This window comes from Mauremys reevesii, linkage group 11, assembly GCF_016161935.1.
Source record: "Mauremys reevesii isolate NIE-2019 linkage group 11, ASM1616193v1, whole genome shotgun sequence".
NCBI lineage: Eukaryota > Metazoa > Chordata > Testudines > Geoemydidae > Mauremys > Mauremys reevesii.
The window spans coordinates 46,998,073-47,013,780 of NC_052633.1; the positions used below are offsets into that span (position 1 = coordinate 46,998,073).

A 15,708-nucleotide genomic window follows, 5' to 3' on the forward strand; every position below is an offset into this window, starting at 1 on the left:
GGAAGCGCCGCGGTCGACTCCGGTACTCCACCTCGGCAGGAGTTGGCGGAGCCGACGGGGGAGCCGCGGAGTTCGACCCCGCCGCGTCTGGACGGGTGAGTAGGTCGAACTAGGGTACTTCGAATTCAGCTACGCTATTCACGTAGCTGAATTTGCGTACCCTAATTCGAACCCCCTTCTTAGTGTAGACCAGGCCTTAGAAAAACATCCAATCTTGGATTTAAAAATTGCCAATGAGGGCAAATCCATCATGGCCCTTTGTAAACTGTTTCAATGGTTAACTATCCTCACTGCTAAAATTTTATGCCCATTTCCAGTCTGAATTTATCTTTCTTCAAATTTCAGCCATTGGATTGTGGTATAACTTTCTTTCTGCTAGACTGAAGAGCCCATTGTCAAATACTTGTTCCCCATGTAGGTACAGACTGATCAAGTCACCCTCCCTTAACATTATCTCTTTTCATTCATCTGATTATCCACCATGAACCCCAATCTTTTTCAAGGTCACAGGATGAGTGATTCTATCCCGGGAAGCAGTAAGTATGGCCTAAGTTCTTTGTTTCTAGATATACATTTTTAATACAAATAAATGGGAACATGTACATTGTTTGCCTCTCTCAGTATATTTAAATATGTATTATAATAGTCATTTTCAAAAATAACATCATTAATTAGCTGGATGGATCTTCTGTTTTATTTAATTCCATTTTATTTATGGTGTAACCTTTGGTATATTATAGCTAAGGACATTAGAAGATGTTTGTATTCTGAAAAAATACTTTCCTTTGAAATGCACTTGTCTTCTTTGCGCTAATGATTAGCTTCTCTTTCTAAGTGTCTGCATTTATTGTAGCAGGCTATTACTATATCACTACCATCTATTTTATTAACAGTAATTATTCCATCCCATGGCAGTTCATATTGCCATAATTGTAAAAATGCATTCTGACAGATTTGTTCAATCCTTCAGCTAACTAGAAAAGGTCAATTAATATGGGCATGTTTAAAAGTCTACTGTAACTTTATTGGGAAGATAATTTATTTACTTTATTTTTAACAATAAATCCAGTCATTTGGTAGTTTGACTAGCTGATAAGATATATACGGCCAGATCTGCACATTTTCTAAGAACAAGATTTTGCCCTGGTACCACTACGCAAGCTTCCCCCTTACCTCCTGTAAACCCTGTGTGGCAGTTTACTCCACACCAAAAATTCTGTTAAAGCTCAGCAATGCTGCATCTATAATTCTATCTAACCTAATACCCAACCCCCCTCTCTGTCTCCTAAGCTCTATTTTCTTTCTGGACTGCTAACCTTCCTTCCTTTTCCTCCGATAAAAGTGTATTCAAATATACCCTGGTATCTCCATCTTTTAAACATAAAAATCCTAACCTTGACTCCCTGTCCTTCCAACAACTATCCTGTCTTCACTTATTCTCCTTTAGCTTCAAACGCATTGAGTAGACTGTTTACAAATTATGTATTACCTCTCACCTCAGGCTCAGTATTTTACTCATTCCAATTTGGCTTCAGCCCACTCCAATCTCTTGAAAGTGATCTCAAAATTTGAAACAACCTCTTTATGGCTAATTCTTGAGACTTATATTCCATGCTCAAATTTTCTGCTGCCATGGATACCAGACACACACTCCTCGGTTAGCTTTCATGACTTGTCCTCCCTTCCTTGGTTCTCTTCCTCTCATTCTGGCCACTCTTTCAGCATCTTTCAATGACATTATCTTGTTTCCATTTTCTCTCTCTCTCTCTGTTGGAGCTCTCTCAAGTTTCCTTCCATTCTTGGCTCTCTCCTCTTCTCTTTTCATCCCTAGTCTATGGGTGACTTCATTAGTTCCATGGGCTTAATTATATTCTTTAAAAGGATTACCCTCAAATATACTTTTTCTTTGCATACCTATCTCCTGTGGTTCAACATGCATCAGTTTTTCAGACTAACTTTGCACCCTCAACTCTTCTTTCCCTGATTTGTTACTTTTGGATTCTCTCCCCAACCTCAGAGTTGCACTAATGCTAGATTCCCTCTCTCCCCCTGAAACAGGATTATAAACACAATTGATCCAAAATCCCTCCCTAAATACAAATGATTATACAAACACAAAACTACAGAATTAATTAGAGTCATACAATAATAGTTAGTAAACAAGAAAGTGAAAATATAGGTACTGCAACTAGTTATACAGAAATATGATCAGCTTTGTTCACAAAATCAGTGGGGTCCAAGAGGAACAGTGAAAGGTTCCAGTCCACAGAAAATTCATAGTCTAGAGAAAGCAGTGTTTTATTCACACTTCAAACATTTTTTTCCAAATCCATTTTATAAAATGGAATTGCAATCCTGTACATAGGTCATAATTCTAGGCATTGCGTTTTAATAACTATTAATTATAGTTACACAAAATGTTAATATTTGGACTCAGATGAGTAGATAAAATAAGGGAAATTATTACACAACTCCAAATCATGATTCTTAGAAAAAGAAGTGATATTATACCTTAACTTGATGGTGGGGACAGAAAGTTTAAGTGACTCATCCAAAGTAAATCAGGAAGCTACTCTCAGAACTAGGATTAAAATTCAGATCTCCCAACTTCTAACCCTACAGTTAGGTCCAGTAGATCACTATGTCACCTCCCAGGCAAGTCACTTAACCATTCTGCATTTCCGTTACCACACTGACCCTTTTCTGAGACCACAAACCCAGAGGAAAGAGAGGAGCTGATCAGCCATTCTACTATCTCCTCTCTCATCTTTTACAGCAGTGTGCATTTTTTTTTAAAATTGTGCTAGAGGCTGCTGCAGTACTAACCTTTTTCTCCCCTGTCCAAATTTCCTCCCCTAGAGTGTGTCCAGTAGGTGGATATAGTATCAGTGGTCAGAAAACTGATCACATATAAATTTGAGTCTAAGGTTTCAGGCGTTTTTGCTTTATTCCACCTGAAAAAACACGAGAACTAATTTATATTGGAAAAAGTGTATTTCCTCATCTTTTCATAACCGCTGAAGGGAGTTTATTCCAACTTTTAAAAATAATTTAACTTTGGACAGAGACAAAGCATAGAATATTTCAGTTTCAAATACAAATGCTTTGGAAATCCTTTAATGGAGGTTATAAGAGAAACTGTTCTGCATCCTAGACCAGAGCTGTTGCTATTTGCTGTTCTCAAACGAAAAAAAAATTAAAACTTTAACAAATCTGTTCTGATTTGTCAATTACTCAAATTAGTCCTTTTTCCTAAGGGCTGCGCATGCCCATGGATCAATGTGTTTAAGGTGGTAAAACTGCTCACAGTACAAAACTAAAACATTAATATTTGTACAGTACTTTGAAAAATGTGAAGTACAAGATAAATGCTAAGTATTATTACTATAAAGGATTACTATCACACTATAGGTTATCCAAATCCACTAAATTGTATTAATTTTGACTGCAAAATCTTCCAGGTCTACATGCTAAATACTGATTTTTGCCTCATCAGTTGGCAGGTTATTATTAATCCTATGAAAAGGAAGGGGAAGCAGGTAGCCAATTCCTGCGGTGGCAGGGGGAACAGATTGGGGAGTGCCTGGACTATCACAGTGATAAAGAAAAATTAAACAAGCACTTTAATCTGCATTCATAGTGAAATAACATGGTTTTCACTGCATGATCACACATATGGCTCTTTTAGATGAACATTAAGAGACAAGAAAGGGTAATACACAAGTACAACTTCAACGTCTAAAGTAACTAACCTAACAAGCATTTACCTTCTACTCCTGGGGGAATTCTGCACCATTGTGCACGCCCAGAATTCATGTCCTCTGCAGATTTCTTTGCTTCTCTGCAGAAAAATGATTTTCTGACGGGGAAGCAGGGAAGCAAAGGGAAGCTGCAAGAGCAGTCATGCACCACCCCATTGCTGCGCAGGTTCGTCATTTCAGGCACCTGGAGCAGCCAGCAGAGGGGTAAATCACCCCATCGCTCCTCAGCTGCAAGGGAGGGGTCACTGTATGGGGAGCTGCTCCCCCATCTACCCAACCTCCATGCATCTGGATCTCCCATACCCAGACCCCCCCGCCAAGCCTGACCCTCACCCAGAACCCCCCTAGCCCTCCATACCCCAAAACCCATCCCATTGAACCTCAACCCCTGCATTTGGAGTCCCCCTTCACCCAGACCCCCTGCCTCTGGACCCCCACCCCTGCATCCTGACCATGCCCCACTGAGCTCCCTGCACTCAATCCCCCACCCTGACAAGCCTGAGCCCCCATATCTAGGCCCCCACATCCAGCCCCCCCCAACTAGCTGCATCCAGACCTCCATCCCATCAAGCCCCACTCCCCCAGCTCCCAGCCCCCCCTGCTGAGTCCCCCAAACCCAGACCCCTCTGCTGAGCCCCAACCACTTTTACTTGGAAGCCCCTGAAGAGTCCCATTTCCCCTGCACATGGAACCCCTCCAACGAGCCTCTGTGCATCCAGATCCTCCCACACCTAGACTCCACACTGAGCTGCCTGCATCAGGACTGTCCCACACACAATCCTCTCACCTCACACCTGGATCCCCCACACAGAGTCCCTCCACACTTGGATCCTGCCTGCCCCACACCTGGGTATTTCTGGGGCAGGCCCAGGCCTTGTGCTGTGTCAGGATTGGTTGCAGCCTCACCACTGAGTTCATGTCCCGAGGGGAAAGGTGTGTGGGGGGGGAAGGCTGCAGGGTAATCTCGCATCTTCGTAAAGCCAGTGACCTGTGTTCCCCATTGCCATGCTGGAGCCTCTGCATTTATTTATTGACAAATAAAACTTGCAGAATTTTGCAGAATTTTAAAATATTATGTGCAGAATTTTTAATTTTTTTGGCACAGAATGCCCTTAGGAGTAACCTTCTTAAATAAACAGGTTCTACTTTTCAAGGCTGTATATGAACTATGTCTACACAAATAGCTGCTCCATTTGCCTACACCGTCACCGTAATGCTAATACTTAATTTGTTGTGAAGTGTTTTGAGATCCGTGAGCTAATTTAAATGACTTTAAAACAAAATTAGGTTTAATGTAAGTTTACCTGCACCACTTGTAACTTTGTTTATAAGCTCTATATGTATTTAGATACAACTTGACTTCTAATACAGTCCATATTTTTTGGAAGAATCTTGCAACTTCATCCAAGTTTTGAAAATAAAAGTTCAGAAAGCATGGTATGTTGTACATCCCTATCATAATCTGTTGAATTGAGAGAAAATATGGCATTTGCGACAAACTTCCACGGTCACAAATATGAATGCAATACACCATTGATACATCAACAATTATAACTTGTCTGAAGAACCCAGAATAATTGTCTTTTTTACACCACAGTGTTTAATTGTATATTTATAATTGCATTACTGATTTTCTACACATGAAAGTGTGCACGAAGTTTTAAGTAGTGTTTTTACCTTTTTACTAACCTGTAAGGCTATCTGGACGTGGTGGTACCATTCTCTCGTAGATATCATATTGCTGTCCATACTGGTCAATGTCATGAATTGTTCTTTGTAATGTTGTTCCCAAATGCTGTGGAACTGCAGTCATGCCAGAGCGTTTTGGGGAAGAAGATCCCATCTGGGCTTGGGAAGGGGAAGCTACTCTTGTCTGTGCATCAGTTAGGGCAAGAGGTGAGCCCACTCTGACAGATGCTTGGTATTGAGAAGCTCCTCCACTGGGGTTAGCTGCCTGCCTAGATGTGACTGAACCGATCCGCCGTACAGCTGCTGGTGAAGCAGGTCTCTGTGTTGTATAGGGAGATGTTGCTCGCTGTACAGGTAATGTAGTGGATGAATATGCACTAGAAGTAAGGGGTCGTGAATCAGTAACTGATGGAGAACCATAACCACTTCCTACAGAAGTTCTCAGTGACCCTCTAGAAGGAGAAACACCTGTGCTGATAACATAAGAAGGAGACTGTGCTCTGGATGGAACGGAACTAACACGTCTCATCGCTCGGTTGGCAGCAATATTTACGGAGGGCTATTTAAGAAGAAAAACAAAATGAGTTTTATTAATTTCAAATATTTTGGCTCTGTGATTATTTTAATTTTTTATTGAAACAGAAAAGCCATCGGAAAAAGCACATCATTCAATACAGTATAAAACTAACCACACAAGTAAGGATTAAAATTTACAGTAAATTTTCAGATTCTCTACTTCTTACATTTCTTTATATTATGTCTTTCTCCCTGGGAAAATACATTAGTTGAATTCTCCACTTATTCTTCACCTCTTCTCCATCTAGAATGTTCCATAATATCAAATCAAAGTCTGAAGACTAATATCCCTCCATTCTGTACTTCTGAGTGCTTCTGCTTCTTTTTTTGTTAACATACTAACACCTTTTCACCCCCAGTTCTAATAACTAATTAGTGTTGAATCCTATCTGTAGTTATATACATAGTTATATTATAAAAGAGATAAAATGGAAAGAAAGTAGACTGGTACTGTGATTCAAGAAAGAGCTGAAAAAACAAAGGGTAGCAAAAGGAGATAATACAAACATTGCCTGTCTTTAACATAAGACTTACACACAGGCATAAATCAATGATTAAGATTTTTTCTTCTCTAAAGTTAAATTGCTTCAACTGTGGCTTTATCGAGATCGGATACAAATAATGTACTCTTTTGCCTGCTGTACGTAGAAGAGTTTATCGGGTTTCAGTTACAATGAATTACTAACACTGGATGCATAATAATTTTAGTAAATAAATACTCTTCTGGCGGTCTACCACTTAGACTACTATTTACCCAGAAAAATGTTACTATTTCATTAATTTGAAATATTTCAAAGGAACTTTATTACTTCTTGCCTATAATAAAAAATCTAGAACTAGCCATATATTTGTGTTCAAAATGTATTTCAGAGCAACAACTAAGCTGAAAAAAGCATTTGCTATGTTGCGTACCTGAACTAAAGTTTGTCCTTCAGCCCGTGAGTTTCTCACCAAATGATTACTTGTGGTTCCAGTAAGTGAATGCTGCTGTCTATTTTCTGCCTTGCCCAAGTTCTGGCTGTTATGGAAACTGCTTACTTCCTGATAACCACTGTCAGAATAAGAATTCATTTGTGTTGAACTTCTTGAGTTACCTACTGACCCTGCAGATATGAAACCCGTATGAGAAAAAAAAGCTATTACACAATTCTGACACAATCAATAAAGAAATAAACTTCCAGTATTTAAAATGAGTACAACAGACCCTCACTTTCATGGAGAGACGTCTGTTCTGGTGAGTAGAGGTTCCCCTGTTCTGGCTCTGTTCTAACCTGGTAAGTATTGATATGGACACTGTCGGACACTCTGGGTTTGCTTACGTCTGTAGTTGGCACATCTGAAAGCAGAGTTCAATTAGTTAAAGCTAATGTTGCTTATATAACTGACAGTACTTTACTAGTACTTTGTTATTGTCTTATACACCACCTGTTACAAAGAACTTAGATGCTATATAATAGGAGAGGCACAGTTCCATTGGTATGTCAGTATCAACTAATCATACACAATTTATCTGAACCTTACACATGAGAAGCTCTTCAAGCTAGTTTCTTACATTTCTGAAGGTGGTATAAAATTTTGAGTTTTGTTATACTTCCTCTGCCTATTTTGATGCAAAATGCAGATTCATATCTCACAACTACGCAGCGTATTATTTAAGATGTGATTCTACTCTGAAGTGACTGAGAAAATGGGACCTTCTAACTTAATCAATATCTACACTAGCACTTTTGTTGGTAAAACTTTTGTTAGTCGGGGTGTGAAAAAATACCCCGCCCGACCAGCATATGTTCCATCAACAGAAGCTCTGGCGTGGACAGCACTACGTTGCTGGGAGATGCTCTCCCGATGACATAGCTACTGCTGTATGTTGAGGGTGATTTAATCATGTTGACAGCAGAGCTCTCTCCTGTTGGCAAAGAGCAGCTACATGGGACACCTTACAGCAGACCAGCTGCAGGCGTACAGCTGTAAGGTCTCTGGTGTAGACATCGCCTTATTCTCTGTGTGTGTCAATCTGCAGATTGTAGTGCAAAATAAGTTTTTATTTGCTAACTCCTTTATCACTACAGGACCAACACAATTAAAAGGCTGTCTGAATTGTATTCCTACTTTTACAACACCAACATAAATGTTTACAAAGTCATTTACGCACATAAAAATCAGTTGAGTAAGATGAGCCTACTCAAGTGCCTCTAAGAACCTAATCTGGCTTGAATAACCTTTATTATTATGAATGATAATGTCTAAAGGAAAGAATCCAGCTTTACTTTCAGATCCCAATTTGGGAATGCAGAACAGAGTTTAAAAAACTATGTTTACATGTAAACTTTCACATTTGATAAGAATCATTGATACACAGCAAACATGGAAACCTCTGACTATATTTTTAGTTACATTTCAGATCAGAATCATACTGCCTACCATAAATCAATGAAAAATCTGAAACAATCCTTGAACAACATTCCTTATTATGTTTATTTTCCTCTGAGTGCACAAGTGGTTTTGTCATTGAATGGTGCTTCACAAAAGATGTGTTACTAGTGTTGATTACAGTATTTTAACAAGAAAAATCTAGCAGTAAAACTTATAGTTTAGGAAATCTATCTTATGTAAAAATTACATTGACTTTAATACATAAAGAAAAGGTGTGTGTAATTTCATCCTTACACTATTCCTTCAAATAATTCCATCATTACATCAATTTGTTTTTTTAAATTCTGTTTGCATTACAAGCTTATACTTCCAGTTTTGAGTAGCATAAGAACTTTTGTTCTGTAGATCTATCATTTTTGCCCCCATTTTTCACTCGTGTGATCAGTTATCATTATAACAATATTCTCTCCTGCCAAAAAAGTACAGAATGACCCTCCTCTAAACTTGCTATTAACATGGCTCGATTAAGTGACAATCAAAGTAGAGAGGGTGCTCAAATCTACAAGGGAGTATCCATTCTGACATAAATAAACGTCTATAGTTACACCTAAACCCAAATGTATTCTGTTTTATCGTGCAGATATTAGATGCTGAGACAATCACTAGTTCCTCTTCTGGGATCAGTTTTACTGTTTTGTATTTTCAAGAGAAAATAATCTCTGCATATATATTTTGAATAACAAGTTTCAAGTAGTATGTTTTCATTCCTTCAGAAGTGATTTTGCTTCCAGTAAATGAATTTTACAAGATGCCAGCAACCCCATTAGATTAATTTCATTTAAGATGGTTGCTGAATGGCTTCAAGATGTCAATGAATATTTTACATTCAATAAACATGATTTCTCCCAAAATATTGAATGCTTTGCTTTCATTATCTAAGTTTTTCAAGACCAGAGACAAATGTAGATGAGGTTTAAATGTGTAATGGGGTGTCAAATAAGAGGGACATTTTTTACCTATGAATATGGTTTCTGAAATGTTGGGCATCCAGACATTCATGAGGCTGGCAACCAAGATGCAGACACTTCTGTGACAGAGTGTCTAGGTCAAACTACTGTGATCTCCATGTTGTAGTGCTAAACCCATGTTGAACCATGCACAAGGCAAAGTTATTATGATGTATTCCAGAAAGCCACCCTGCCCAAGAAAGGTGCTTGACATCTCCTTGAAGGATGATCTCAGAAGTCATCATCAAGACAATAATTGAGGACACTGACTCTGATTGTCCTTCAATTACCAGCCCATAACCATGAAACAATCTACTCCCTACACACAAGCCTGACTGGGAGAAGGGGCTGGAGTTTCCTCGACCTGGAGACTATATTTAAGGAAAAGTGCTTCTCTGGGCAGAAGGGTGGAGGACAAATCCATTGCTACATGCAAGATGACTGGGCTGGAGAGACAGAAGGCAGGCAGGAGGAACTATGCCTAGCCAGTAAAGCTAACAAGAATGCAGATTCAAAGAAGGGGGAGATCAGTCTTAGGAGCCCAGGTCAGGCAGTGGGTGGAGCTCAGGACTTTTCATTATTTTGCAAAGATCTGTAACTCTAGTGCAGTGTTCTCCAAAGTGGAGTGTGCAATCCACTGGGGGTACAGCAGGAGGAGCACTGCCGGAGCAAAAGGGCAGTGTGGCAGGAGGGGAGGGGGGGAAAGGCGGCTGGAGCGCCGCCCTAAGATTGGCCGGAATGCTGCCCCTTACAGTGTGCCGCCCCAGGCATATGCTTCCTACGCTGGTGCCTGGAGCTGGCCCTGCGAGGTATCCTGAGGGAAGAGTGGGAGTTCCACAATGCGGAAGGGTTGACAGTGGTGCCCTCACTCGTTCATTCACTTTCAGCGTATTGCGATGTACTGCAGTTTAACAAGTGCCCGGTTAAGTGGATTTACAAATTATATTATCTAGTTTTAACTAAACTAACCCTCATAAAAAGATTCCTGCAAAGAAACCGTGGATTGAAGATAATACTAATAATGGGAACACAAGCAAACAACAAGAAAATGGCAGAGCTGACAGTTCTACTCCTAGTTCGAGCTCTTTGTTAGCCATGTTATGAAGTAAAAACAATGATGATCTAATCAGATCTGACAAGAAGGCCAAAAAAATTCGATATTATCAAGAAGACTATTGGAAATATGGATTTACATCCACTATCGTTAATGATGAACCTCGCCCTAAGTGTATATTGTGCCTTGAGATATTAGCTAATGATCGTATGAAGCCATCACGATTACCAAGACATTTAAAAACGAAGCATCCAGAATGTGAAGACAAACCTCTACAATTTTTCATGTGATACTCAATCCAGTACTTTACAAAATTCCACTAAACTTAATGATAAATGTTTAGAAGCCTCTTTTGAGATTTCTTACTTAATAGCGAAAGACAAAAAGCCACATACCATTGGGGAAACACTTGTTCTTCCTGCTGCGGTAAAAATGGATGAAATAATACACGGAAAACAATATAACAACAAACTAAAATGCATTTCTTTGTCAGCAAATACTGTTGGAAGACGCATAAAAACATTGCTGAAGATTTGAAGAAACAAGTATTAGAACAAATTACGCAGTGTGGGAGGTTTGCTATACAGCTGGATGCCCACCGAACTTCAGGAATCTTTGAGAAGGCAATGGTATTTGCTAGATTCTGTTTCAATAATGAAATACACAAAGAACTACTTTTTTGTGAGCCACTAAAGGAAAGATGTACCGGAGAAGATATATTCTCAACAGTAAAAATAAAAAAAAAAAAAAAATGTTTAAACTGATGTGTGTATGTAAGTGTAAGGACTGATGGCTGGAGCTGGCTTGACTGGAGGTAGAGTTAGAAAGATTACAGAGATAGCATCAGCATAGCATCATTCAGAATTCATACCATTCATTGGCAAGCAAGCTATTGCAGCAAAAAGTGCTAGCAAGTGCACAAAAAGTACATGGTTTAATATTTATAAAGTTATAAATTTAAAAAAACAAAATTTAAAAAATAATAAAATTTTGACATACCTTTAAAATAGATGTAATGAAACCAAGACTTTTGGTTAAACACACACAGAGGTTCAAAAAAAAAAGCAATAAAAAAAAAAAAGTGAGTAAAAAAAAAAAAGTAAACAAAAAAAAAAAACAAGTGTTTTTGTGTGGTTTTCTGTGGTTTGCTGTGAGTAGTTGTGGCTGTCTTTTCAAAAAAATAATAAAAAAAAAAACAAAAAATCACACAAAAATAAGGACAAAAGTACTGAAGAATGAGTAAAAATTTTGAGAAAGTAACTTTGAGAAAGAAGAATGAAGAGAGAAGAGAGAAATTTGAAAAATGATCATTTATTTGGTTTGTGTTTGTTAAATGTGTGTGTAAAAAAAATGTGTGCACAAAATGAAACTGACAACAAAAAAAAAAAAAAACTTAAAAAAAAATAACCAAAAAAAAAATCTTTAGTTTGATTTTTGTTTTTCAACAAAAAATTAAAAAAATAAAAAAAAAAAAAAAAATTTGATGATTTGTTTGACAGAACAACTGATTGACATCAGGAAGATGGAAATTTTAATGGCGAATTTCAAGAAAAACCTTTTGCATAAATGGGATTGGATTGAAAAAATGATCACGATTTATTAAGCATTGCCATTTCGAGATTTCTTTCATTTTCTTCTTTTGATCTCTTTGCCATTCTTTCTTTCTTTTAAATAAACCAAAAAAAAAAAAAAACAACTGAAAACCAACTGACTGAGAAAACCTTTGATCAAAAAGTAAAAAAAAAATTTTCAAAAAAAAAAAAAAAAAAATATTTAATTAAATATTAATAATATTTTAATAATTAAATTATAATTAAAAATTAATATTAAGATTTAAAAATTATTCCATATTATATTCGTCATTTTTATTGAGAATTTCTTTTTTTAAACATTTTTTTCCTCTGTATCTATCAGTACTGAGACTGTCAAGATCTCTGATCTGATAAATGGACAAAGGGATCATGGACATGGCAATTATTCCTTTTTTAAAAAAGATTTAAAAAATAAAAATTTCTCAAAAATTAAAAATTCTTCAGTTCTAATAAAAGGAACCATAAAACAAGTTCTTCTCTCAAGTATCAAAAAAGGAAATTATATATCGTATGATTGGGATAATGAATTCAGAGAAGAATCAAAACTGGAAAAATTTCAGTTTGTCTTTCAAGAATTTTTCAGATAAATTGAAAATAAAGGTGATGAAAATCACTATGATAATGTTGACACGTTGAAGACATACAGATTTATTCACAGTTCAATTTCAACAAACAGGACAACAGTGGGGCAGTGTGATTTGTGATTTTCAATTTTTCAAAATGATGTGTGTTGTGTAGTTCTCAAAGAAGAATTTGAATTTGAAAAAAAAAAATAAAATATCTTCTATCTATTTTTTTTTTCAATTCACTTCATTCAAAATGAAATAAGAGAAGATAGAGATATTTCAAACATTTACTGTAATGGCATACATTACAAAATAACAGGCTGGTCATAAAATGTTAAAGGGTTTGATAGTGAAATAAGACTTTTCAGCAACAGCAACTACTCAACTATTTTTTTTTGATGGTGTTTTTGTTTATGCATGCATGCTCTTTCCTCTTTAGAAACAAATACAAATACATAAAGGGGTGTGCTAATATATTAGAGATATATCCCTGAAAAAAAAAAACATTAAACCATCAACGTTAGCTCTCTAGTAAGAAATTTAAAATAAAACAAAAGAAAAACTCTTGGCATTTTTCAAACACTGTGGGTTATCGCTAGTATCCTATACAAGATCCTCCCAAAGAAAATAATCTAAAAATCAAAGACCCTGACTTTGACTAAGTGCATAATGCCAGCTATATTGCCAGTGCCATTACATTTTAAAATTAATTTGTTTGGTTCAGTACTTCAGTAATCTTGTTTCTCTTACTTCTGGTATCCCAAGCCATAACTGAAGACTCTCTCTGAAAAGGCAATCTTAGGATCCTATGAATATTCTGAAAATATATATAGATTTGGACCTATGCCTTGTAAGGCTACAGGTTATTTGGAAATACAGTAGGTGATGATATCTGATCTTTGTTTTTTTTTTAAAGTTAGCCTGGTAAAATCTTTAAGGTATTTTGACATGCTATTTTATCACTTTATTTTGTCTCATACTTTAATTTGTTTAAAATGTATAAACGTCAAATAAGAACACAAAACAGAAAGCCATTATTCAAAGAATAATCTCCAACTGGATACTGGTTACTACAGAAGCTGCATACTTATGAGACAAGGATCCCTCCTGCCTATTTTACTGCACTAGCTAGATTCTTGGTTTGGAAGGACCTGACCATCTTGGTGCCATGTCTGAAGCAACACTTTTTTCTGTGCTATTATCAGACTGTCTACTTTATTGAAGATTGGTTTTGTGAAAGGTTAATTCCAATTCAACAGTCTCTCGTTAGAGTCTGTTTTGAAGTTTTTTTGTTGTAATATTGTGACTTTTAGGTCTGTAATTGAGTGACCAGGGAGACTGAAGTGTTCTCCGACTGTTCTTTGAATGTTATAATTCTTGATGCCTGATTTGTGTCCATTTATTCTTTTACGTAGAGACTGTCTGGTTTGGCCAATGTACATGGCAGAGGGATGTTCCTCTACGAACCTAAAAGTCGCAATATTACAACAACAAAAAAATTCAAAAAGATTCTAATGAGAGACTGTTGAATTGGAATTAATTTGCCAAATAGACACCATTAAATTAGACTTGAATAAAGACTGGGAGTGGATGGGTCATTACACAAAGTAAAACTATTTCCCCATGTTTATTTCCCCCCCACTGTTCCTCACACCTTCTTGTCAACTGCTGTAAATGGACCATTTTGATTACCACTACAAAAAGTTTTTTTCTCTCCTGCTGGTAATAGCTCACCTTAACTGATCACTCTCCTTTGTAACACCCATTGTTTCATGTTCTCTGTGTATATATACAGAGTGATCAGTTAAGGTGAGCTATTACCAGCAGGAGAGAAAAAAACTTTTTGTAGTGGTAATCAAAATGGTATATATCTTCCTTTTGTATTTTCCACTGCATGCATCCGATGAAGTGGGATGTAGCCCACAAAAGCTTATGCTCAAATAAATTTGTTAGTCTCTAAGGTGCCACAAGTACTCCTGTTCTTTTTGCAGATACAGACTAACACGGCTGCTACTCTGAAATGAAACATAACTGTGTGAGATCACCCAGACAGGGGAACCAGAGATAAAGCCCCAAGAAGCAGAGGTCAGGCAAGAGTTAAGAATGAGGTGCCTAGTAAGAGGCTAGGATTGTGGACAGGGGACTCTAAGTCTGGATAAATGCTGTTTAGCAAGGAATATAGCATAACTACAGGAGAGAAAAAGTTCAGAGTTGAGAAAGTCCACCCGGTCAAAAGATTTTAAGGTAAGGTAATAATTGGAGATATACCAATCTCTTAGAACTGGAAGGGACCTTGAAAGGTCATTGAGTCCAGCCCCCTGCCTTCACTAGCAGGACCAATTTTTTGCCCAGATCCCTAAGTGGCCCCCTCAAAGATTGAACTCACAACGCTGGGTTTAGCAGGCCAATGCTCAAACCACTGAGCTATCCCTCCCCCCAAGGGAGGCATTCACTAGCACAGGAGCATCGATAAGAAGTAAATCTCTGGAGTGAGCCAAAGTTTGGGCCTGGAGGTTGGGATGGGAGAGAAGAGGAGGGAGTGCTAGAATATTTTAATTTGCTTTAAAAAAAAAATCAAAATTTTATGTGACAGCTAAAAGGTAACGAAACTTCTCCCAAACCCTGGTAAAGGACTAACCAGGTATGTTAAACTGGTGGTATTCAGGATGAAAAACAGATGAGGTACGAAAGCAACTGCTATTACACCGTGCTTCAAATTACAGCTCTAAAACACAGGCACAGTTTATTTGTGCCTAAAGTTATGAAGCAAAAAGGAAACATGTTGAGTTTTACTGGCACGTAGATCTAAACAAAATATCAAATGCCTCAATAATTGTGCAAGCAACCATAAAAGAAAATCCACATTACAAACTGTACTCTCTAATTTGCCTCTATGAGCAGGAGGTGTTCAATATCTTTCAAATTATAGATTAAAAAACAATTAACACTTCCCACTAACTGCTGATAAATTCATAGGACTGGTTAGTCAATCAACACAATTACTTGATGGAAGAACATTTTTAGGTCAGAAACATCTGGGTTATTATGACATTGCAATCAATTCACTATAGCAACTATTATGACCACATT

General features: G+C 37.3%; 1 protein-coding gene across 10 annotated transcripts in view; it reads right to left on the minus strand.

Moving 5' to 3' along the window:
• PKP4 (plakophilin 4) overlaps positions 1-15,708 on the minus strand; it is a 213,957-nt gene that overhangs the window by 76,353 nt on the left and 121,896 nt on the right. For 6 of the 10 annotated variants that reach the window (XM_039494065.1, XM_039494067.1, XM_039494066.1 and 3 more), the window contains 3 exons: positions 7,231-7,362; positions 6,939-7,129; positions 5,451-6,009 (listed from right to left, as the gene is read on the minus strand). In XM_039494065.1, coding sequence (XP_039349999.1) covers positions 5,451-6,009; positions 6,939-7,129; positions 7,231-7,362 — 882 coding nt within the window. The remainder of the gene's footprint in view (positions 1-5,450; positions 6,010-6,938; positions 7,130-7,230; positions 7,363-15,708) is intronic. The other 4 variants (XM_039494063.1, XM_039494071.1, XM_039494072.1 and 1 more) reach the window with 1 other exon arrangement.